The sequence below is a fragment of the Somniosus microcephalus genome, unplaced genomic scaffold (genome assembly GCF_052327205.1).
Source record: "Somniosus microcephalus isolate GS21.2 unplaced genomic scaffold, FLI_Smic_1.0 scaffold1, whole genome shotgun sequence".
Lineage (NCBI taxonomy): Eukaryota > Metazoa > Chordata > Chondrichthyes > Squaliformes > Somniosidae > Somniosus > Somniosus microcephalus.
The window spans coordinates 1,572,485-1,598,888 of NW_028225188.1; the positions used below are offsets into that span (position 1 = coordinate 1,572,485).

Here is a 26,404-nt window from a genome sequence, read left to right on the forward strand (position 1 = left end):
TACAGGTATATTGTGTATCAGTAAAACAGTCCGTGACTACACAAACCACTCTGGGTCCAGGTATATTGTGTATCAGTAAAACAGTCCGTGACTACACAAACCACTCTGGGTCCAGGTATATTGTGTATCAGTAAAGCAGTCCGTGACTGCACAAACCACTCTGGGTCCAGGTATATTGTGTATCAGTAAAACAGTCCATGACTACACAAACCACTCTGGGTCCAGGTATATTGTGTATCAGTAAAACAGGTTTATTAAGCATTAAACATCGGTACAAAGAAGTAGTACTTAACAAGAAGATAATCACAGTCTGTCCGTTTAAACCCCGGCGTTCCTTCCGAGTATCCACGGCGCAAGTCTCCTGATGTATCTTGCTGTGTTCCGTTGACCCATGCGCGCTTCCTTGTGATCTTGCTGTGTTCTGTTGACCGAAGCTCCTGTCAATCTCTGGTTACACGGTGCGCTGCTTTCGATGTTCAAAACCTGTATCTTTATACCCTTTTCCCTCTCGTTTTGCCTACGTGGCAGTAATTAACCCTCTAACACCTGGTAAAAAGTCTTGCTCCCTCGTTACCCATCTTGTGGCCTTGTTTGATCCTTCTGACTTTTTCTCCCTACATTACAAAGTACCCTTATCTCAGATCTTCACTTTTCACAGAACACTTCCTAGAATGTTGACGACACAGTCGGTCCATCCGATAGCTGGACCAATGAAGGACGTCTCCAACTCTTATCTATCTCTCTAGTTTTTATCTCTTTAAACATAATATTGCTGAATTCCTCGTCTCCATAAACTTAGCACAACATTCCATTACTTCAGTAATTTTAAACAGAGCTTTTTAGTCAGGTTGGCATTATCCCATCCTGCTTTGCTCTCAGCCATTCTCCATTTTATACAGGCTTTTAGGATCTTAACATACAATTTCACATATTATAGTTATATTAGAATGGTTATCGAATCTTAATAATGTTTACTAAATCCTACAGGTACACCCTATCCTACATATCCCTACCTTGAGGGCGAGGCATTTGCCGACCCCTCAAAACTAAAATCTTACATATGGATTATTTTTCTTCCGTTTATGTAACTCTAACATGTTCTGGGCTGTGATCATATTTAAATGTGATTGGGCATTGGACTTTAGGTGTTTCAGGTAGCAGGTGTAGAATAGTAAGCACATCATTACTACAAGTTGGGATATGACCACTCCATGGGAAATTATCCTAATCCAATGAGGAATTTCCATGTTTGTCCCTATGTTGTCTTATTAGTCCTAACAATTTTTGACTCCCTACCTTGTGACATTTGTGTTTAACTGGGTAGATCTTAAACAAACCTCTGATCTTACATAGTTCAAAGTTTTACTACATGGGTTACATATCTCAAATACAAAATCATTACAAGTTGGAGAACAACCAGAGCGTGTGAAATAATATGAGCCTAAGGGCATGCTGATGTATTAAGCCCAATATCCCACCAGTGTGTGTTGTCCCTTCTGCTTTCAATTTCAATATCTATTCTCCAGTTGTCTTGCTCCAAAACATAAAAAATGCTTTAGGGAGGAGTTCAGTCGTATCATGAGCTCACTGAAACCCTCAACCAATAGGGGAATGTCGGGTCTGAATTGTGCCACATAACTGTGCAGCTCGTACTTAAAAACGTGTTGGTTGATGGGACAGGTCCTGTTAGACCCGTAAAGCATGGTAGTTGTGGTGGTAGTGACACAGGAGGCACCACCAAAATCACCTCATACTGGATTCATACTGGTTTTTCCCACGCTCTGTTACCTACAAAACACAATTATTACAGTCACAGTTAAATTCAGTCTTACAATCATTTCAAGCGACATTACAGTTTCACATCTACTTCCTGATCTTCCAAGTCGAGATCCATTCTCGCTTCCGTTTTTCAAAATAGCGGCCACGGGATCTTTTACACCCACCTGAGAGGGCAGACGGGGCAGCGGTTTAACGTCGCATCTGAAAGATGGCACCTCTGACAGAGCAGCTCTCCCTCAGTACTGCCCTGGAGTGTCAGCCTAGATTACATGCTCAAGTCTCCAGAGTGGGACTCAAACGCACGACCTTCTGACTCGAGAGGTGAGAGTGTCGCCCACTGAGCCGAGGCTGACCCCTCTTAAACTCCAGCCTAGTTACTGGGGTTATCAGCATCTTCAAACCGCCCCCGTAATTGCCATTATTAACACAGAACAGTCCTTCATGTGATTGACAGCAGAATGGGACCAGTGCACTCAGGTGTGAACTCGCTGGTGTCTCAGCAGGTGAGATGACCTGGTGAATCGCTTTTCACAGACTGAGCAGGGGAACGGCCTCTTCCCGGTGTGGGTGAACTGGTGTTTCCGAAGATCGGATGAGTGCCTAAACCTCTTCCCACAGTGAGAGCAGCTGAACGGCCTCTCCCCGCTGTGGATGTGTCGATGCATCTTCAGGTCCTTTGAGCATTTGAAACTCTTGTCGCAGTCGGAACATTTAAACGGCCTCTTGTCAGTGTGAACCAGCTGGTGTTCCCGCAGAGTGGAGGGACGAGTGAATCCTTTCCCGCACTCGGAGCAGGAGAATGGCCTCTCGTCAGTGTGAACTCGTTGGTGTTCCCGCAGGGTGGAGGGACGAGCGAATCCTTTCCCGCACTCGGAGCAGGTGAATGGCCGCTCGTCATTGTGAACTCGCTGGTGCAGCCGCAGAGAGGAGGGATGAGTGAATCCTTTCCCGCACTCTGAGCAGGAGAACGGCCTCTCGTCAGTGTGAACCAGCTGGTGTCTCAGCAGGGTGGAGGAGAGAGTGAATCCCTTCCCACACACAGAGCAGGTGAACGGCCTCTCCCCGGTGTGAACACGCTCGTGTATCAACAGTTGGCAAGACTGGTTAAACCTCTTTTCACAGTGAGAGCAGGCGAATGGCTTCTCCCCGGTGTGAACTTGCCGGTGTCTCAGCAGGGCGGATTGTTGAGTGAATCCCTTCCCGCACACGGAGCAGGTGAACGGTCTCTCCCCGGTGTGAACTCGCTGGTGTGTCTGCAGGGAGAATGAACGACTGAATCCCTTCCCGCACTCGGAGCAGGTGAACGGCCTCTCCCCGGTGTGAACTCGCTGGTGTGTCAGCAGGTCGGATTGTTGAGTGAATCGCTTCTCGCACACGGAGCAGGTGAACGGCCTCTCCCCGGTGTGAACTCGCTGGTGTGCCCGCAGGGAGCCTGAATGAGTGAATCTCTTCCCGCACACGGAGCAAGTGAACGGCCATTTCACAGAGTGACTGCGTTGATGAGTCTCCAGCTCGGAAAGGCAACTGAATCCCTTCCCACATTCCCGACATTTGCACGGATTCTCCTTGCTTTGTTTACACTTGTGCCTCCCCAGGCTGCACTTTCGGGTGAATCCACGTCCACACACAAGACACGTGTGCAGTTTGCCCGCATTCTGATTGCTGCTTTCCACTTCCATATGGCGATGATATTCAGGTCCTGATGAATCGAGTGACTCTGTCAGATCTTCGTGTGAAGTTTGCGTTAAGCTGCCCGACTGCAATTCCTCCCCTTGCAAGAGACAGTAAAACAAGTTTATATAAGTAATTAATGTAAATACAGGAGAGAAAATAAAGAAAGACTGGCCTTTATACAGCGCCTTTCACGATCAACGGTTTTACAGCCAATGAAGTACTTTTTGAAGTGTAGTCGCTGTCGTAATGTGGGAAACACTGCAGCCAATTTGCATGATAAATAATGGCCAGGACACCAGGGATAACTCTCCTGCCCTTCTTCAAAATAGTGGGATCGTTTATGTCCACCTGAATGTCTCATCCGAAAGACGGATCACCGACAGTGTGGCGCTCCCTCAGTACTGTCCCTCCGACAGTGCGGCGCTCCCTCAGGACTGTCCCTCCGACAGTGCGGCGCTCCCTCAGTACTGCCCCTCCCACAGTGCGGCGCTCCCTCAGTACTGCCCCTCCGACAGTGAGGCGCTCCCTCAGTACTGCCCCTCCGACAGTACGGCGCTCCCTCAGTACTGCTCTTCCGACAGTGCGGCGCTCCCTCAGTACTGCCCCTACGACAGTGCGGTGCTCCCTCAGTACTGTCCCTCCGACAGGGCCGCGCTCCTTCGGCACTGTCCCGGAGTGTCAGCCTAGTATGTGCTCGAGTCCCTGGAGTGGGGACTTTGAACCCACAACTTTCTGACTCAGAGACGAGGGTGCTCCCAATGGAGCCACTGGCTGTCTCTCAAGGTCTTTCACATTCTTGCTAAAGTGCGGTGGCCGGGGGAATTGTCACTGTCCCTTTAATCAGAAGAAAACACGAGAGGGGGGAGGGAGTCCCTTTAAATATGGAGGGGGTGGGTGTCCCTTTAAATGTGGAGAGGCGGGGCCGCGCATGCTCATTCCTCCCCCCCCCCCCCCCCCCCCCAACGAATGCAAGGTTATCCACTTTGGTGGCAAAAACAGGATGGCAGATTATTATCTGAACGGTAATAGATTGGGAGAAGGGGAAATGCAACGAGACCTGGGTGTCCTTGTGCGCCAGTCGCTGAAGGTAAGCATGCAGGTGCAGCAGGCGGTTAAGAAGGCAAATGGTATGTTGGCCTTCATAGCGAGAGGATTCGAGTACAGGAACAAGGATGTCTTGCTGCAGTTGTACAGGGCCTTGGTGAGACCACACCTGGAGTATTGTGTGCAGTTTTGGTCTCCATATCTGAGGAAAGATGTTCTTGCTATGGAGGGAGTGCAGCGAAGATTCACCAGACTGATACCTGGGATGGCAGGAATGACGTACGAGGAGAGATTGGGTCAATTAGGATTATATTCACTGGAGTTTAGAAGGATGAGAGGGGATCTCATTGAAACTTATAAAATTCTAACAGGACTAGACAGACTAGATGCAGGAAGGATGTTCCCGATGCCGGGGGAGTCCAGAACCAGGGGTCACAGTCGAAAGATAAGGGGTAAGCCATTTAGGACAGAGATGAGGAGGAATTTCTTCACCCAGAGAGTGGTGAACCTGTGGAATTCTCTACCACAGAAGGCAGTTGAGGCCAATTCATTAAATATATTCAAGAAGGAGTTGGATATATTTCTTAAGGCTAAAGGGATCAAGGGATATGGGGAGAAAGCAGGGACAGGATACTGAATTTGGATGATCAGCCATGGTCTCATTGAATGGCGGAGCAGGCTCGAGGGGCTGAATGGCCTACTCCTGCTCCTATCTTCTATGTTTCTAAAAAGCTAGCCAATTCCTCCAACTCCCCGTACTCCCTTCCAATATTTTCAAGTCCTGGGTGCCAATATTTATCTGTCGATCAACATCACGAAAATCACATTATCTGGTCAGTGTCACATGGCTGTCTGTGGGAGTTTGCTGTGCGCAAATTGGCTGCCGCGTTTCCTACATTGCAGCAGTGACTACACATTGGCTGTAAAGCGCTTTGGGACGTCCTGAGGTCGTGAAAGGCGCTATAGAAATGGAAGTTTTTCATTCTTTCCATTGAATCTGCTTCCACCGCCTTTTCAGGCAGTGCATTCCAGGCCACAACAACCCCCTTTAACCTTCTCTGCTCTAAGGGGAACAGCCTCACGTTCTGCAGTCTATCCACGCCATTGAAGTCCCTCATCTGCCAGTACCTGCACCCTCTCCAAGGCCTTGACATCCTTCCTAAAGTGTGGTGTCACAGAGTTATACAGCACAGAAAGAGGCTCTTCGGCCCATCGTGTCCACGCCGGCCATCAAGCCCTGTCTACTCTAATCCCATTTTCCAGCACTTGGTCCGTAGCCTTGTATGCTATGGCGTTTCAAGTGCTCATCTAAATGCTTCTTGAATGTTGTGAGGGTTCCTGCCTCTACCACCCTTTCAGGCAGTGAGTTCCAGATTCCAACCACCCTCTGGGTGAAAAAGTTTTTCCTCAAATCCCCTCTAAACCTCCTGCCCCTTACCTTGAAACTATGCCCTCTGGTTATTGACCCCTCTACTAAGGGGAAAAGTTCCTTTCTATCTACCCTATCTATGCCCCTCATAATTTTGTACACCTTAATCAGGTCCCCCCTCAGCCTTCTCTGCTCCAAGGAAAACAACCCCAGCCTGTCCGGTCTCTCTTCATAGCTGAAGCGCTCCAGCCCAGGTAACATCCTGGTGAATCTCCTCTGCACCCTCTCCAATGCAATCACATCCTTCCTATAGTGTGGCGACCAGAACTGCACACAGTATTCCAGCTGTGGCCTAACTAGCATTTGTACAGCTCCATCATAACCTCCCTGCTCTTAGATTCTGAAGTGGATTTTTAGAAATCATACTTAGTAGAAGTATAGCATTATGGGTAAGAATAAGTAGTCAAGGTATTTTTGCCTGACAACAGCAGGCTAAATGCATATAAGCTTTGCACACAGCTCAGCACGTAACCACAAAATGGGACAAAGATAGGAAAAGCAGAAGGAGACGTACGGAGACAACTCGCTTGACTGAAACTAGCCATTGGGAGATTAGGGACGTCACCAGGTGGGCAACTGACGGTTCAACCACCACCTAGACTGTTAGGAGAATGTGGCAAGAAATAACTTGAATAACAAGTGACGTGAAAACATGTGATGTCACGCGAAAGTATGAATCATTGTGGTTTTAAGACATAAATACGGAAAGCTGTAAGCGTTCGGGGAGTCAGCCAGAAACGAGTTGCAGGAACTCTAAGCTGTACTCCCTGATCAGCCCTTAGGTACCTCCGCGGACTGATTATCGTACTGTTGAATAATTTTGTGTTTTCGGTGTTTTCAATAAACTGGCTATTTTACCATTTACAGACTAGTGTGCAGATTTAATTAATTTTATTTCGCCACAACATATTCTATGCCTCGGCTAATGAAAGCAAGTATCCCATATGCCTTTTTAACCACCTTATCTATCTGTCTTGCTGCCTTCAGGGATCTATGTACATGCACACCAAGATCCCTCTGATCCTTTGTCCTTCCTAGGGTCCTACCATTCATTGGTGCCAAATTGAACACAATACTCCAGCCGAGGCCTAACCAGTGTTTTATAAAGGCCTAACATAACGTCCTTGCTTTTATCCTCTATTCCTCTATCTGTAAAGCCAAGGATCCCATATGCTTTTATAGAGCGAGTGGGCGGGCGGGGGGTGGGGGGAGTTCTCCCTGGTGTCCTGGGGCCAATATTTATCCCTCAATCAACATCGCTTAAAAAAACCCAGATGATCCAGTAATTATCACATTGCTGTTTACGGGAGCTTGCTGTGCGCAAATTGGCTGCCGCGTTTCCTACATTACAACAGTGACTACACTTCAAAAAGTGCTGCATTGGCTGTAAAGCGCTTTGGGACGTCTGGTGGTCGTGAAAGGCGCTATAGAAATGCAAGTTGTTCTTTGTGCAACTGTGCAGCGCTCCCGTCCCTGGAGTAGTGACTCGACAATAGCGCATTGATGATTATAATGAACTGCCGCATTTCACGAGTTTTTTCTGCCCATTTTTCCATGAATTGGAGAATAAGCTTTTCAAAGCAATAAATATTCACAAGTTTGGGGGCGGGGGGGGTGGGAGAAAGACACCTAAACGAATGTCGGCTAATACATTCATTGAAATTGAAATGGACTATAAGGTGGAGAAGTGTGAAGTTATCCACTTTGGTAGGAAAAACTAAAAAAAGCAGAGTATTTTTGAAATGGTGAGAGATTGGGGAAATGTTGGCATTCAGAGGGACCTGGGTGTCCTTGTACACAAATCACTGAAAGTTAACATGCAGGTACAGCAAGCAATTTGGAAAGCAAATGGTATGTTGGCCTTTATTACAAGGGGATTTGAGTATAAGAGTAAAGATATCTTACTGCAATTATATAGGGCCCTGGTGAGACCACACCTGGAGTATTGTGTGTAGTTTTACATAGAAACATAGAAGATAGGAGCAGCAGTAGGCCATTCGGCCCCTCGAGCCTCCTCCGCCATTCAATGAGATCATGGCTGATCATCCAAATTCAGTACCCTGTCCCTGCCTTCTCCCCATATCCCTTGATCCCTTTAGCCTCAAGAAATATATCCAACGCCATCTTGAATATATTTAATGAATTGGCCTCCACTGCCTTCTGTGGTAGAGAATTCCACAGGTTCACCACTCTCTGGGTGAAGAAATTCCTCCTCATCTCTGTCCTAACAGGCCTACCCCTTATCCTTAGACTGTGATCCCTGGTTCTGGACTCCCCGACCATCGGGAACATCCTTCCTGCATCTCGTCTGTCTAGTCCTGTTAGAATTTTATAAGTTTCAATGAGATCCCCTCTCATTCTTCTAAACTCCAGCGAGTATAAGCCTAATCGATCCAATCTCTCCTCATACGTCATTCCTGCCATCCCAGGTATCAGTCTGGTGAATCTTCGCTGCACTCCCTCCATGGCAAGAACATCCTTCCTCAGATAAGGCGACCAAACTGCACCAAACTACCAAAAATGGTAGACCAATTAAATACATATTTTGGTTCTGTCTTCACAAAGGAGGACACAAATAACCTCCCAGAAATGTCAGGGAACATAGGGTCTGATGAAAGGGTGGAACTGAAAGAAATCAGTATTTGTAGGGAGATGGTGTTAGGGAAATTGATGGGATTGAAGGCCGATAAATCCCCAGGGCCTGATAATCTACATCCTAGGGTACTTAAGGAAGTGGCCCTAGAAATAGTAGATGCATTGCTGATCATCTTCCAACATTCGATGGAAGCTGGAACAGTACCCATGGATCGGAGGGTAGCTAATGTTACCCCACTATTCAAAAAAGGTGGTAGAGAGAAAACGGGGAATTACAGACCAGTAAGCCTGACATCGGTAGTGGGGGAAATGCTGGAGTCCATTCTAAAGGATGTAATAGCAGGAATTTTTTGAGGATGTAACTAGTAAAATAGATAAGAGAGAACCAGTGGATGTGGTGTATTTGGACTTTCAGAAGGCTTTCGTGAAGGTCCCACATAAGAGATTAGCGTGTAAAGTTAAGGCACATGGGATTGGGGGCAAGGTATTGACTTGGATAGAGAACTGGTTGGCAGATAGAAAGCAAAGAGTTGGAATAAACGGGTCTTTTTCCGAGTGGCAGGCAGTGACTTGTGGGGTACCGCAGGGATCGGTCCTTGGACCCCAGCTATTCACAATATATATTAATGATCTAGACAAGGGAACTAGATGTAATATCTCCAAATTTGCAGACGATACAAAGCTGGGTGGGCGTGTGAGCTGTGAGGAGGATGCCGAGAAACTACAGGATGATTTGGACAAGTTGGGTGATTGGGCAGAAGCATGGCAGAAGCAGTATAACGTGGATAAATGCGAGGTTATCCACTTTCGTGTCAAAAACAGGAAGGCAGATTATTCTCTGAATGGCAATAGATTAGGAGAAGGGGAAGTGCAATGAGACCTGGGTGTCCTTGTGCACCAGTCGCTGAATTTAAGCATGCAGGTGCAGCAGGCGGTTAAGAAGGCAAATGGTATGTTGGCCTTCATAGCGAGAGGGTTTGAGTACGGGAACAAGGATGTCTTGCTGCAGTTGTACAGGGCCTTGGTGAGACCACATCTTGAGTATTGTGTGCAGTTTTGGTTGCCTTATCTGAGGAAGGATATTCTTGCCATGGAAGGAGTTCAGCGAAGATTCACCAGGATGATACCTGGGATGGTAGGAATGATGTATGAGGAGAGATTGGGTCGATTGGGCTTGTACTCGCTGGAGTTTAGAAGAATGAGAGTGGATCTCATTGAAACTTATAAAATTCTGGCAGGACTGGACAGACTAGATGCAGGGAGGTTGTTCCCGATGGCCGGGGAGTCCAGAACCAGGGGTCACAGCCTAAGGATAAGGGGTAGGCCTTTTAGGACAGAAATGAGAAGGCAGGGACAGGATACTGAACTTGGATGATAAGCACTGATCGCATTGAATGGCGGAGCAGGCTCGGGGGGCTGAATGGCCTACTCCTGCTCCTATCTTCTATGTTTCTATCTCTTATGTGGGACCTTATCGAAGGCCTTCTGAAAGTCCAAATACACCACATCCACTGGTTCTCCTTTATCTATTCTACCAGTTACATCCTCAAAAAATTCCAGTAGATTAGTCAAACACGATTTACCTTTTGTAAATCCATGTTGACTTTGTCCGATCCGGTCACTGTTTTCCAAGTGCTCTGCTATTACATATAGCATTTTCCCCACTACCGATGTCAGGCTTACCGGTCTGTAATTTCCCGTTTTCTCTCTACCACCTTTTTTGAACAGTGGGGTAACATTAGCTACCCGCCAATCCATGGGTACTGCTCCAGAGTCTATCAAATTTTGGAAGATGACCAGCAATGCATCTACTATTTCTAGGGCCACTTCCTTAAGTACCCTAGGATGTAGATTATCTTCTATGTATTCAATCTTTCCTTGTAGCTGAAATTCTCTAGTCCTGGCAACATCACTGGCATCTACCCGGCAATGTGGAAAATTGCCCAAGTATGTCCTGTCTACAAAAAGCAGGACAAATCCAACCCGGCCAATTACCGTCCCATCAGTCTACTCTCAATCATCAGCAAAGTGATGGAAGGTGTCGTCGACAGTGCTATCAAGCGGCACTTACTCAGCAATAACCTGCTAACTGACGCCCAGTTTGGGTTCCGCCAGGGCCACTCAGCTCCTGACCTCATTAGAGCCTTGGTCCAAACATTCAAGCATAACCTCCCTGCTCTTACATGATACAGAGAAAGAGAGAGGCACTGACGTATGAGGAGAGATTGGGTCGATTGGGCTTATACTCGCTGGAGTTTAGAAGAATGAGAGGGGATCTCATTGAAACTTATAAAATTCTAACAGGACTAGATGCAGGAAGGATGTTCCCGATGGCGGGGGAGTCCAGAAGCAGGGGTCACAGTCTAAGGATAAGGGGTAGGCCATTTAGGACAGAGATGAGGAGGAATTTCTTCCCCCAGAGAGTGGTGAACCTGTGGAATTCTCTACCACAGAAGGCAGTAGAGGCCAATTCATTAAATATATTCAAGAAGGAGTTAGATATATTTCTTAATGCTAAAGGGATCAAGGGATATGGGGAGAAAGCAGGGAGAGAGTACTGAATTTGGATGATCAGCCATGATCGCATTGAATGGCGGAGCAGGCTCGAGGGGCCGAATGGCCTACTCCTGCTCCTATCTTCTATGTATTCAATCTTTCCTTGTAGCTGAAATTCTCTAGTCCTGGCAACATCCTCGTAAATCTCCCGTCTCGAGCAGTCACATCTTTCCTGCAATGGGGCGAGCAGAACTGCACGCAGCACTCTAGCCGGCGGCCTAACTGGTGTTTTTGTAAAGTTCAAGCAGAACCTCCCTGCTCTTACATGATACAGAAAGAGGCACTGCCCCTTTAAATACCTGGGGGGCACCCATTCCCCTTTAAATGGCCAAGCAATTTTTTTTGTTGGAAAGGGGCCGCAGTCCCCTTTGACTCACCCCCCCGCCTCTCACCCACCACAAATACTCACGAGAGAGAGAGAGGAGGAAGAATGCTGGTCTTTGTCCCTTTAAAAGTGGCTGCCCACCAAAATGTTCACAGCACCAGGGCTCTTTGTTCTGGATAAAAGTCAAAAAGAGAAAAGGTTCACTTATTTTTAAATGAATGCAGTTGATGAACAGCCTTGCAATAAAGGTAATGTAAAGGAATAAACACTCACAAGCTGGGTTTTTTTCCACCCCCTCCTCCCCTTCCCTTCAACAGCTCCTGCAGACAATGAAAGCAGGAAAGCGGCCTGCAGCCCACCGAGGTCCCGCCCTCCTCCCTCCCGCGCCGCCATTGGTTGGAGGATCGTCAGCCCGCCCGGTCCTCCCAGCGTTTTCCGCGCTCCTGATTGGGGGGCGCCTCGCGTCAATCATCCACCCCTCCGATTACGCGCTGACGCCAGCACGCAACGCCCAGGGGTCGGTTGGATCGGCGCACGCCACCGCAAGGTAAAAAAAAAGACACCCCACACAAATGAGGAAAAACAAAAATAATAATAATCGCACTTTAGCGGGGAGGAGGTTGGGGGAATGAATGAGTGTTCTCAATTTGTTTCGCAAAAAAAAATATTTGAAAAGCTTCCCAACGGTGCGAGGCGCGCTGCGCATGCGCTCCAGCCAGCCTTTGACCCCCGACGTGGGCCCGGGGGCCGGACACGCCCACTTGCCTTCCCCTGCACCAATCACAGCGCGGGCAGGCGCAACACGAGGCTGCCAGTGCGCCTGCGCAGGGCCTCCGGGGAGCAGCCGGAAGTCCTGGCCCGGGGAAGAGGCGGAATCAGCGGCCGGGGTAAAGTGCTGGGGAATCGATTTAAATCGAGGTGAGGGGGTGGAGCGGAGAGCGAGATTATAAAGTAAAAGACGAGAAAAACCAAACCTGAGAGTCGGGCGGGCGGCACCTCCGCGGAGGCCGAACGGAGCGGATTGACCCGCGTGGGGTGGCGGAGTGAACCGGAACAATGTGATTCTGACTGACGGGAGCGCTGACCAATAGGACGAGGGCTGAGCTGGGAGGACTGAACTGGGCGGCCTGGTCCTCCAACCAATGGCGGCGCGGCTCGGGGGCGGGGCCTCCTCTCCAGCTCAGGTGCGCTGGGGCCGATTGTGACGCGCTGTCCCCAGGTGAGAGCAGCTCAGTCAGCACAGAGCTGGGGCTGGAATCTGGGAGAGGGGCCGCAGGCAGCGGGCCTGGCAAAGGGGCACAAGCTTCACAATACAAGCTTCTTTTAAATGCACAATTGTTTCCTGCACACAGCTTTGGTCACTCTGCAAAAATAACTGTTTAACAATTCATCAAAACTCCCCTGCTTTAGGAGAGGGGTAGAGTGCAAAAGCAAGGAAGTTATGATGAAACTGTGTAAAAGACTGGAGTCAGCTGTGGCTCAGTGGATAGCAGAGTCAGAAGGTTGTGGGTTCAAATCCCGCTCCAGGGACTTGAGCATATAAAGGGAGGCTGACACTCCAGTGCGGTGCTGAGGGAGCGCCACACTGTCGGAGGGGCAGTACTGAGGGAGCGCCACACTGTCGGAGGGTCAGTACTGAGGGAGCGCCGTACTGTCGGAGGGGCAGTACTGAGGGAGCGCCGCACTGTCGGAGGGGCAGTACTGAGGGAGCGCTGCACTGTCGGAGGGGCAGTGCTCGGAGTGCCGCACTGTCGGAGGGGCAGCACTGAGGGAGCGCCGCACTGTCGGAGGGGCAGCACTGAGGGAGCGCCGCACTGTCGGAGGGTCAGCACTGAGGGAGCGCCGCACTGTCGGAGGGTCAGCACTGAGGGAGCGCCGCACTGTCGGAGGGTCAGTACTGAGGGAACGCCACACTGTCGGAGGGGCGGTACTGAGGGAGCGCCGCACTGTCGGAGGGGCAGTACTGAGGGAGCTCCGCACTGTCGGAGGGGCAGTACTGAGGGAACGCCACACTGTCGGAGGGGCGGCACTGAGGGAGGTCCACACTGTCGGAGGGGCAGTACTGAGGGAGTGCCGCACTGTCGGAGGGACAGTACTGAGGGAGTGCCGCACTGTCGGAGGGGCAGTACTGAGGGAGCGCCGCACTGTCGGAGGGGCAGTACTGAGGGAGCTCCGCGCTGTCGGAGGGGCAGTACTGAGGGAACGCAGCACTGTCGGCGGGGCAGTACTGAGGGAGCGCCGCACTGTCGGAGGGGCAGTACTGAGGGAGTGCTGCAGTGTCGAAGGTGCTGTCCTACGGATGAGATGTTAAACCGAGGCCCCCGTCTGCCCCCTCAGGTGGACGTAAAAGATCCCGTGGTGCTATTTCCAAGAAGTTATCCCTGGTGTTTCGAGCCCAATATTTATCCCTCAATCAACATGATGAAAAAACATTATCTGGTCATTATCACATTGCTGTTTGTGGTAGCTTGCTATGCACCAATTGGCTGCCGCGTTTCCCACATTACAACAGTGACTACACTTCAAAAGTACTTCATTGGCTGTAAAGCGCTTTGGGACGTCCGGTGGTTGTGAAAGGCGGTTAAGGCAAATGGTATGCTGGCCTTCATTACAAGAGGATTTGAGTACAGGAGTAAAGAAGTCTTACTCCAATTATATCTTCTTTCTTCTTAGGCAGTCCCTCAGAGCCGAGGATGACTTGCTTCCACATTAAAAATTAGTTCTCGGGTGTAAGGGTAAATCGGGAGAGCTTCTTCTCCCCGAGACGGACCCTCTGATATAAAGGGTCGACTGGATCCATGTTTATCTGTAATTTAAACAGAGGTCTGGTCGTCTTCCGAGCTCTTTCCCCTAGAGGAGAGGGTAGAATGGGGGTCTTTAGTGTTAAATGGTTTCACCTGGGTCCATTGCTTCCATCGCATACCCATCGGTTCCTGTAGACAAACACACGTATCACTGGTCATTAATACAGTGCATGGCCCCATCCAACGGGCCCCATTCCCTTTCTTCCGATAACTTGCGTCATCACTTGTTGACCTATTCTGGGCAACTCGTCTGGTTTAAGTCCAGCATTCTGCCTTTCTAGATCTTTAATCTGTTGTTGGTTCCTCACTTCTTTATTTAGTGCTTGTACCTCCTGATTTAGTTGTACTAAGTATCGCCTTTATCTATCTTGCACTGGTCCTGGTTCACCAGTCGCTGAAGGTAAGCATGCAGGTGAAGCAGGCGGTTAAGAAGGCAAATGGTATGTTGGCCTTCGTAGCGAGAGGGTTTGAGTACAGGAACAAGGATGTCTTGCTGCAGTTGTACAGGGCCTTGGTGAAACCACACCTTGAGTATTGTGTGCAGTTTTGTTTGCCTTATCTGAGGAAGGATATTCTTGCCATGGAGGGAGTGCCGCGAAGATTCACCAGGCTGATACCTGGGATGGCAGGAATGACGTATGAGGAGAGATTGGGTCGATTGGACTTATATTCGCTGGAGTTTAGAAGAATGAGAGGGGATCTCATTGAAACTTATAACATTCTGACAGGACTAGACAGACGAGATGCAGGAAGGATGTTCCCGATGGTCGGGGAGTCCAGGACCAGGGGTAGGCCATTTAGGACTTTTTTTAAAATTCATTGATGGGATGTGGGCGTCGCTGGCTGGCTAGACCTACATTTAGTGCCCATCCCTAATTGCCCTCGAGAAGATGGTGGTGAGCCACCTTCTTGAACCGCTGCAGTCCATATGGTGTAGGTACACCCACAAAGCTGTTAGGAAGGGAGTTCCAGGATTTTGGCCCAGCGACAGTGAAGGAACGGCGATACAGGTCCAAGTCAGGATGGTGTGTGGCTTGGAGGGGAACTTGTAGGTGGTGATGTTCCCATACATCTGCTGCCCTTGTCCTTCGAAGTGGTAGAGGTCGCGAGTTTGGAAGGTGCTCTTAAAGGAGCTTTGGCGAGTTGCTGCAGTACATCTTGTAGATGGTACACACTGCAGCCACAGTGCGCCGGTGGTGGAGGGAGTGAATGTTGAAGGTGGTGGATGGAGTGCCAATCAAGCGGGCTGCCTTATCCTGAATGGTGTCGAGCTTCTTGAGTGTTGTTGGAGCTGCATTCATCCAGGCAAGTGGAGAGTATTCCATCACACTCCTGACTTGTGCCTTGTAGATGGTGGAAAGGCTTTGGGGAGTCAGGAGGTGAGACACTCGCCGCAGAATTCCCAGCCTTTGGCCTGCTCTTGCAGCCACAGTATTTATATGGCTGGTGCAGTTCAGTTTCTGATCAATGGTAACCCCCAGGATGTTGATAGTGGGGGATTCAGCGATGGTAATGCCATTGAATGTCAAGGGGAGATGGTTAGAGTCTCGCTTGTTGGAGATGGTCATTGCCTGGCACTTGTGTGGTGCGAATGTTACTTGCCACTTTTCAGCCCAAGTCTGAATGTTGTCCAGGTCTTGCTGCATATGGGGAATGAGGAAGATGAGATGAGGAAGAATGCTCATGAGGAAGAATTTATTCACCCAGAGAGTGGTGAACCTGTGGAATTCTCTACCACAGAAGGCAGTAGAGGCCAATTGATTAAATATATTCAAGAAGGAATTGGATATATTTCTTAAGGCTAAAGGGATCAAGGGATATGGGGAGAAGGCAGGGACAGGGTACTGAATTTGGATGATCAGCCATGATCTCATTGAATGGCGGAGCAGGCTCGAGGGGCCGAATGGCCGACTCCTGCTCCTATCTTCTATGTTTCTAACTCTTTGCTTCCTGTCTGCCAACCAGTTCTTTATCCAAGTCAATACCTTGCCCCCAATCCCATGTGCTTTAACTTTACACACTAATCTCTTATGTGGGACCTTATCAGAAGCCTTCTGAAAGTCCAAATACAACACATCCACTGGTTCTCCCTTATCTATTCTACCAGTTACATCCTCAAAAAATTCCAGTAGATTAGTCAAGCACGATTTACCTTTTGTAAATCCATGTTGACTTTGTCCGATCCTGTCACTGTTTTCCAAGTGCTCTGCTATTACATCTTTCATAATGGACTCTGGCATTTTCCCCACGACCGATGTCAGGCTTCCCGGTCTGTAATTTCCCATTTTCTCTCTACCACCTTTTTTGAATAGTGGGGTAACATTAGCTACCCTCCAATCCATGGGAACTGTTCCAGAGTCTATCGAATTTTGGAAGATGACCAGCAATTCTGTCCCTCTAGTGCTACTTGTCTCTCCCAGTCCTCTCTTCACCTTGTTTCTCCTCTCTAATGTTTCATCCTGGTGCCCATCCCCGTGACAAATTAATTTAAACCCTCCCCCACAGCACTAGTTAACCGTCCCATGAGGACATTGGTCCCAGCTCTGTTGAGGTGCAACCTGTCCACCTTGGACAGGTCCCTCCTGCCCCAGAACTGGTCCCTCCTGCCCCAGGAATCTGAAGTCCTGCAATATTTCTCTTTCAGGTACTTCTCCAATTCCCTTTTGAAAGCGGTGATTGAATCTGCCTCCACCACCCTTTCAGGCAGTGCATTCCAGATCCTAACCACTCGCTGCGTAAAAAAGTTTTTCCTCATGTCGCCTTTGGTTCTTTTGTCAATCACCTTAAATCTGTGTCCTCTGGTTCTCGACCCCTCTGCCAATTGGAAGAGTTTCTCTCTATCTACTCTGTCCAGACCCCTCTTGATTTTGAACACCTCTATCAAATCTCCTCTCAATCTTCTCTGCTCCAAGGAGAACAACACCAGCTTCTCCAGTCTATCAATGTAACTGAAGTCCCTCATCCCCGGAATCATTCTCGTAAATCTTTTCTGCACCCTCTCTAAGGCCTTCACACCCTTCCTAAAGTGCGGTGCCCAGAATTGGACACAATACTCCAGTTGAGGCCGAACCAGTGTTTTATACAGTTTCATCATAATTTCAACACTTTTGTACTCTATACCTCTATTCATGAAGCCCAGGTTCCCGTAGGCTTTTTGAACTGCTTTCTCAACCTGCCCTGCCACCTTCAATGATTTGTGCACATATACCCCCAGGTCTCTCTGTTCGTGCACCCACTTTAGGATTGTACCCTTTAGTTTATATTTCCTCTCCTCATTCTTTCTACCAAAATGTATCACTTCACACTTTTCTGCATTAAATTTAATCTGCCACATGTCCGCCCATTCCACCAGCCTGTCTATGTCCACTTGAAGTCTATCACTATCTTCCTCACTGTTCACTATACTTCCAAGTTCTGTGTCATCTGCAAATTTTGAAATTGTGCCTTGTACACCCACATCCAAGTCTTTAATATAGATCAAGAAAAGCAGTGGTCCTAGAACCGACCCCTGGGGAACACCACTGTGTACCTTCCTCCAGTCTGAAAAACAACCGTTCACCACTACTCACTGTTTCCTGTCACTTAGCCAATTCCCTATCCATGCAGCCACTGTCCCTTTTACTCCATGGGATTCAACTTTGCTGGTAAGCCAATTATGTGGCACTTTGTCGAACGCCTTTTGGAAATCCATGCACACCACGTCAACCGCATTGCCCTCATCAACCCTCTCTGTTACCTCATCAAAAAACTCCATCAAGTTGGTTAAACACGACTTGCCTTTAATAAATCCGTGCTGGCTTTCCTTAATTAATCCACACTGTTAGTTTTGTCCCTGATTTTTGTTTCTAAAAGCTTCCCCACTCCCGAGGTCAAACTGACTGGCCCGTTGTTGCTGGGTTTGTCCTTACACCCTTTTTTGAACAAGGGTGTGACATTTGCAATTCTCCAGTCCTCTGGCACCACCCCAGTTTCTAATGAGGATTTGGAAGGTTATGGCCAGTACCTCCGCAATTTCTTCCTTCACTTCCCTCAGCGTACTAGGATGCATCCCATCCGGTCCTGGTGACTTCTCTACTTTAAGTACAGCCAGCCTTTCTAGTACCTTGTCTTTATCAATTTTATCCCATCCAGTATCTCCTCTACCTCCTCCTTCACTATGTCTATGGCAGCATCTTCTTCCTTGGTGAAGACAGATGCAAAGTACTGATTTAGTCCCTCAGCCTTACCCTCTGCCTCCGTGCGTAGGTCTCCTTTTTGGTCTCTAATCGGCCCCACCCCTCCTCTTACTACCCGTTTACTATTTATATGCCTATAGAAGACTTTTGGATTACCTTTTATGTTAGCTGCCATTCTATTCTCATGCTCTCTCTTTGCCCCTCGTATTTTCTTTTTCACTTCTCCTCTGAACTTTCTATATTTAGCCTGATTCTCCGATGTATTCTCGACCTGACATCTGTCATACACGCTCTTTTTCTGCTTCATCTTACTCTCTATCTCTTTCGTCATCCAGGGAGCTCTGACTTTAGTTGCCCTACATTTCCCCTTAGTGGGAATGTACCTCGACTGTACCTGAATTATTTCCTCTTTAAAGGCAGCCCATTGTTCCTCTACAGTTTTTCCTGCCAATCTTTGATTTCAATTTACCCGGGCCAGATCCATTCTCATCCCACTGAAATTGGCCTTGCCCACAGTGCAGTGGATGCGCTCTAGACTGCACTCTCCCCCCGAGGTGTCGTCACCCTCACCGGGATTCAGCACTGAAAACCGGTTTGAGAGTGCCGCACTCCCGGGGGATTCCTGCACTGCCTTGCTTCCTCAAACCCTGCTGGGCGGCCACCCAGTTACAATTACATAAAAACATAGAAGATAGGAGCAGGAATAGGCCATTCGGCCCCTCGAGCCTGCTCCGCCATTCAATGAGATCATGGCTGATCATCCAAATTCAGTACCCTGTCCCTGCCTTCTCCCCATACCCCTTGATCCCTTTACCCTTAAGAAATATATCCAACTCCTTCTTGAATATATTTAATGAATTGGCCTCTACTGCCTTCTGTGGTAGAGAATTCCACAGGTTCACCACTCTCTGGGTGAAGAAATTCCTCCTCATCTCTGTCCTAAATGGTTTACCCCCTATCCTTAGACTGTGTCCCCTGGTTCTGGACTCCCCGACCATCGGGAACATCCTTCCTCCATCTAGTCTGTCTAGTCCTGTTAGAATTTTATAAGTTTCAATGAGATCCCCTCTCATTCTTCTAAACTCCAGCGAGTATAAGCCCAATCGACCCAATCTCTCCTCATACGTCATTCCTGCCATCCCAATTCCCACGAACTCTCTGTGGCTGAGGGTTGACCACCTCCTGGAACGTGCGCTCCAGGAAACTCACAGCCTCCCGTCTGCTCAGCAGTGACTCCAGCCGCTCCCCAAGCTCAGAGACCCCGAGCTCAAGTTCCAGCCACGGGAGGCACTTCCTGCACACACGGTTCACCAGGACACGTGAAGCATCCTGGAGTTCCCGCATGGCACAGGAATTGCAGCCATCAGTCCCATCGTTTGGCTTAAAATCTGTCTACTTAAGCTATAGATATATATGATGTGAGGTTAGTGTGCCCTTACCCCTGTTTATTATTCAATCAGTGATTGTCCCTTTGCCAGGCCCGCTGCCCGCGGCCCCTCTCCCAGATTCCAGCTCCAGCTCTGTGCTGACTGAGCTGCTCTCACCTGGGGACAGTGCACCAAGAAGGAGTTGGATATATTTCTTAATGCTAAAGGGATCAAGGGATATGGGGAGAAGACAGGGACAGGGTACTGAATTTGGATGATCAGCCATGATCTCATTGAATGGCGGAGCAGGCTCGAGGGGTCGAATGGCCTACTCCTGCTCCAGTCTTCTATGTTTCTATGTCCACTGATATCTTCCTGCAGTCTGCAGCTTTCTTCTTCATTATCAACCACACGGACAATGTTTGCATCATCTGCAAACTTCTTAATCATACTTCCTACATTCAAGTCCAAATCACTGATATGGACCAATCAGCAGAAACATGTTGTATTGACGTTATGACGCCTGCACCTTTTACGATGTCAAGACGCCCCAGTGTGCGTCACCCACCACCCGCCCATTGATCCCAGGATCTGTCTCCCTATTGGTCGGCGGACACGTCAATCCCGCCTGCTGCCCGCGGTCACGTGCCCCTGAGGCGCTCTCCGGCTCCGCCCGAGTGAAGTCGCTCCATTCGGTGCCTGCGGAGCCCTCGGACTCTCAGGTTTGGATTCCCCTTTATTCTCTCCCCTCCTCTGATCTCAATCGGATCGGGGGGAAAACTCACTTTCCCTCACTGATTGCGGCTCTTCACCAACACCGACTTTACAAAGAAAGCCCCGCGCGGCAGCCTGGAGCTCGGGCCCAGTGCACAGGCGCGGGGGAGGATGATTGACAGGGGCCCAGGGTGTGTGCTGAGCATGCGCGGTGCGGGCCGGGCGCCTGTGGAGCAGGAGAGGGCGGGGCCATGGGGCGCATGCACGGGGTCAGCCACAACTCAGCGCGGCGGCCGGAGCGCTTTCTGGAGCATGGGGTCTTGTGGGGATTGCAGCCGCCATTACTGTTGATTCTTTCAACCAACCTGTGCAGCAGCTGGGGCCTGAAAATCAGCTTCACTGCCCCTGGGCTGGGAAAGGGCGACATGAGACAACATTCTCCCTCTTACCCCTTTCTACACTCCTTTTACAGGGTTTTAGAAGTAGAGCATCTACAGACAGGAAGCTCAGACCAGACATCACATCAAGAACAGACAGAGTCGCTCGATTCATCAGGACCTGATTCAGTCGCTCCTCCAATCTGCTGGCACACCAGCGAGTTCACACTGATGAGAAACAATTTAAATGTTCTGAGTGTGGGAAGAGCTTCAAAATATACAAGTAGCTAAAGAGACACCAGTGGCTACACACTGGGGAGAGAACGTTCAGCTGTTCCGGAAGGGATTCATTCAGTCATCGCTCCAATGATACACCAACAAATTCACACGAGGGAGAGACTTTTAACCCGCTCCGTGTGTGGGAAGGGATTAATTGCACCCTCCATGCTGCTGAGACACCAGCTTGTCCACACTGATGAGAGACTGTTGACCTGCTCCGTGTTTTTGAAGCGATTCTCTCATTCTGCCACCCTCCTGAGACACCAGCTTGTTCACATTAAATGTTCTGACTGTGGGAAGAGATTTAAAAGGTCCCAGGATCTGAAGAGACACCAGCTGGAGAGAGCAGGAGAGATTCTGTTCACCTGCTCTGTGTGTGGGAAGAGATTCACTCGGTCCTCAAATCTGCTGGCACACCAGCAAGTTCACACTGGAGAGAGGCCGGTGAAACATTCCGACTATGGGAAAAACATTAAAAGGTCCCAGGAGCTGAAGCAACACCAGCTGGAGGGAGCAGGAAAGAGGCCATTCACCTGTTCTGTGTGTGGGAAGGGATTCACTCAGCCATCCAATCTGCTGGAACACCAGGAAGTTCACACTGTGGAGAGGCCGTTCACCTGCTCTGTGTGTGGGAAGGGATTCACTCAGTCTTCACATCTGCTGAGACACCAGCGAGTTCACACTGGGGAGAGGCCATTCACCTGCTCTGTGTGTGGGAAGGGATTCACTCAGTCATCCAATCTACTGAGACACCAGCGCGTTCACACTGTTCTGTAGCGCAGGGCCCTGGAAAGAGCTGGGGTGACATGAACATGGAATGGATGAATGTTTTATAAATTCTTGTAAAGCTGTTTAATCTTTAGGGCTGTTGTGCTGATGATTCCCTTTGTTTGACTGTTCATGGTGTTACATAGAATATACAGCACAGAAACAGGCCATTCGGCCCAACTGGTCCATGCCAGTGTTTATGCTCCACACAATCCTCCTTTCACCCAACTTCATCTAACCCAATCAACATATCCTCCTATTCCTTACACACTCATGTGGCTTCCGCTTAAATGCATCTGTACGTTTAGCCTCAACTACTCTTTGTGGTGCTGAGTTCCACATTCTCACCACTCTCTGGGTAAACAAGTTTCTCCTGAATTCCCTGCTGGATTTATTAGTGGCCATCTTATATTTTGTGGATGTTAAAACCCCAATAACTGAGCTGCATTTTAATATTCTGCATAAATAAATCAGCTTTGTTTGAAACATACAGTCGATTGAGTCCCTGTTTCTAAGATAAGACGAGAGCTAATTGATGACTTGTTACAGACATTCCCGGTCCTCTCAATATCTGCGTCCAGGAGAGAAGCTTCTGTTACTTTGTGCATTTTATTACCATCGAGGTTCTGGAAGTCATTGTGGGGGAATGGAACATTTTAACATTCTCAGCACCTGGTATCAAAACCAAACACTCCAAAAGCAGGTTACAGCATGGGTTAGATACAGAGTAAAGCTCCATCTACATTGTCCCATCAAACACTCCCAGGGCAGGTACAGCATGGGTTAGACACAGAGTAAAGCTCCATCTACATTGTCCCATCAAACACTCCCAGGGCAGGTACAGCACGGGTTAGATACAGAGTAAAGCTCCCTCTACACTGTCACATCAAACACTCCCAGGGCAGGTACAGCACGGGTTAGATACAGAGTAAAGCTCCCTCTACACTGTCACATCAAACACTCCCAGGGCAGGTACAGCACGGGTTAGATACAGAGTAATGCTGATATACCTATCAATTCATCCAATGAAAAGCGACGAGTTAAGAAAGTAACTATAGGTTTTTATTGGCTAAATAACAGAGCCCACCCTCGTGGGTGATCGGATCCAACAAGGAGGAATACCAGCCAGTCGACCACCTTTATACCTGGGCAGGTAGGTGGAGCCATGGGCAGAGTCAGCAGTTGTCAGCCCAGGTATAACAGCGTGAGAAGAGGCGACCTCATGTAGTGATACAACAGTGTAACCAGTGATAACCATAGTGTAACGATACAACAGTGATAACCATAGTGTAACGATAGTGAACGATAAAAGTGGTTTACCACATTCACCCCTTGTTTAGATTTGAGTCCGGCGGGGTGAAGTGTACTACCAGTTCGGGTATGTCAGTCTGTCCGGAGGCCTCGTAAGTCTTTCTGATCGGCGCAGCAGCGGCGGCGGTGTTGCAGTATCCGGTGTTAATGCTGGTGTCTGCGTGGTCGACGAAGACTCGTGGGGTTCCGGCATGCCGTCTACCTGGGCTGGGTTTGGGGGGCTGGTGGGGGGTAACGGTGGTGTCTCAGGGGTGCCCGAGGGTGCAAGGTCTCGTAAGGAGACTGTGTCCTCCCGCCCGTCTGGGTATGCCACATAGGCGTACTGGGGGTTGGCGTGCAGGAGGTCCACCCTCTCGACCAGGGGGTCCATTTTATGGGCCCTCACATGCTTTCGCAGCAAGATGGGCCCCGGAGAAGTCAGCCAAGTTGGCAGCGTGGTTCCCATAGTCGACTTCCTGGGGAAAACAAACATTCGTTCATGGGGGGTGGCGTTAATGGCAGTGCAAAGCAGTGACCGGATGGAATGGAGCGCTGCCGGGAGGACTTCCTGCCAGCGAGAGGTTGGGAGGCCCTTAGACTTTAAGGCTAAGAGAACGGCCTTCCAGACAGTCGCGTTCTCTCTTTCCACCTGGCCGTTCCCTCGGGGGTTGTAGCTGGTGGTCCTGCTTGCAGCGATACCTCTCGCTAATAGGAACTGGCGAAGTTCCTCGCTCATGAAGGAGGAGCCCCGGTCGCTATGTATATAGTTCGGGAACCCGAACAAGGCGAAGAGGTCGTTCAGGCATTTGATGACCGTGGTGCTGGTCATGTCTGGGCAGGGGAAGGCAAAGGGGAAACGGGAGTACTCATCAATAATGTTGAGGAAGTACACATTACGGTCAGAGGATGGGAGGGGCCCCTTAAAATCGATGCTCAAGCGCTCGAAGGGGTGGGTGGCCTTGATCAGGCTTGCTCTGTCCGGCCTAAAGAAATGCGGTTTGCATTCGGCACAGGTTTGGCAGTTCCTGGTCATGGTCCTGACCTCCTCGATGGAGTAGGGCAGGTTGCGGGCCTTAATGAAGTGGTAAAGTCTGGTGACCCCGGGGTGGCAGAGGTCGTTGTGGAGGGTCTGCAGTCTATCAGTTTGCACGTCGGCGCATGTACTTCGTGATAGAGCATCTGGGGGTTCGTTCAGTTTACCAGGCCGGTACAAGATATCATAATCATAGGTGGAGAGCTCGATTCTCCACCTCAAGAGCTTGTCGTTCTTGATTTTGCCCCTCAGTTTGTTATTAAACATAAAAGCGACCGAACGCTGGTCGGTGAGGAGGGTAAATCGTTTGCCTGCCAGGTAATGCCTCCAGCGTCGTACAGCCTCCACGATCGCCTGGGCCTCCTTCTCGACCGAAGAGTGTCGGATCTCAGGGCCCTGGAGGGTCCTTGAGAAGAAGGCCACTGGTCTCCCCTCCTGGTTGAGGGTTGCGGCTAGGGCGAAGTCGGGTGCATCGCTCTCCACTTGGAAAGGGATAGACTCATCCACCGCGTGCATAGTGGCCTTAGCAATGTCTCCCTTAATGAGGGAGAAGGCTGCGCACGCTTCTGCCGTCAGGGGGAAGGAGGTGGGCTTCATGAGGGGTCTGGCTTTGCATAATTTGGCACCCATTGGGCATAGTAGGCGAAGAGCCCCAGGGTTCTCTTCAGTGCCTTTGGACAGTGGGGGAGTGGGAGCTCCATGAGGGGGCGCATTCTTTCGGGGTCGGGGCCAATGACTCCGTTCTCTACTACGCAGCCGAGGATGGCAAGACGCGAGGTGTTGAACACACATTTCTCCTTATTGTAAGTGAGGTTCAGCTGTTGGGCCGTACGGAGGAATTTCTCCAGATTAACGTCGTGGTCCTGCCGGTCGCGGCCGCAGATGGTGACGTTATCTAGGTAAGGGAACGTGGCCTGTAGCCCGTTCTGGTCAACCATCCGGTCCATCTCCCTTTGGAAGACTGAAACCCCGTTGGTGACGCCGAAGGGAACCCTAAGGAAGTGGTAGAGGCGGCCATTCGCCTCGAAGGCGGTATACTGGCGGTCCTCAGGGCGGATAGGGAGTTGGTGATAGGCCGACTTAAGGTCGATGGTGGAGAATACCCGGTACTGTGCAATCTGATTGACCATATCAGATATGCGGGGAAGGGGGTATGCGTCCAGCTCGGTGTACCGGTTTCTGGTTTGGCTGTAGTCGATGACCAGGCGGTTTTTATTGCCGGTCTTAACGACTACGACCTGGGCACGCCAGGGGCTGTTGCTCCCCTCGATGATGCCCTCCTTCCGGAGACGCTGCACCTCAGAGCTAATAAAAGCTCTGTCCCCGGCGCTGTACCGCCTGCTCTTGGTGGCGACGGGTTTACAGTCGCGGGTGAGGTTAGCGAACAGGGAGGGGGGCGGTACCTTGAGGGTGGATAGGCCGCAGGTGGTACGCGGTGGGCGGTTTAAAGGCTGCTGGTTGTCGACTGTGAGTGGGGGGAGGGGTCCACCGTATGCCAAAGTGACACTTTGAAGGTGGGATTGGAAGTCCAGCCCTAGTAGGACGGCAGCGCAGAGCTGGGGCAGGACGAGGAGTTTAAAATTTTTATACTCCGTGCCCCTAACCGACAGGGTCACAATACAGTAGCCGCTGATGTCTGTAGAATGGGACCTCGATGCCATCGAGATCCGGTTGCACGTTGGCCGGACAGTGAGGGAGTAGTGGCTCACCGTGTCTGGATGGATGAAACTCTCCGTGCTTCCGCTGTCGAACAGGCAGGTCATAGCGTGGCCGTTTACTTCTATGTCCATCATGGACTTGGACAGGTGATGCGGGCGAGCTTGGTCCAGTGTGACGGAGGCTAGTGTATGGCTGAGCGAGCTGTTGTAGTCTGTGGGTGAGGCGGTGGTCGGGTCTGGAGACAAGGTGGCGGTCGAGTGTGGTGGACGAAATGGCGGCGCCCACGAGGTTGAATAAAATGGCGGAGAAGATGGCTGCCCCCACAACTCACGAGGCATTGCTGGTGTTGGTTGCCTTGATCAAAGATGGCCGCCCCGCGACTCACACGAGGGGATACTGGCATCTGTGGCCTTGATGAAAGATGGCCGCCCCCACAATTCGCATGAGGCACTGCTGGCTTCTGTGACTCTCCCCCTGCAGGCCTTAGCGAAGTGGCCTTTCTTCTGGCAATGGGAGCAAGTCGCGTTTCTCGCAGG

General features: G+C 49.9%; 1 protein-coding gene across 1 annotated transcript in view; it reads right to left on the reverse strand.

The window, feature by feature from the left end:
• Positions 1-228: 228 nt before the first annotated feature.
• Positions 229-26,404, reverse strand: part of LOC147084134 (uncharacterized) — a 34,662-nt gene continuing 8,486 nt past the window's right edge. The window contains exons 2-3 of the mRNA XM_085979829.1: positions 11,487-11,571; positions 229-3,550 (exon numbers count right to left, since the gene is read on the reverse strand). Coding sequence (XP_085835955.1) covers positions 2,253-3,550; positions 11,487-11,571 — 1,383 coding nt within the window. The 3' untranslated portion in view covers positions 229-2,252. The remainder of the gene's footprint in view (positions 3,551-11,486; positions 11,572-26,404) is intronic.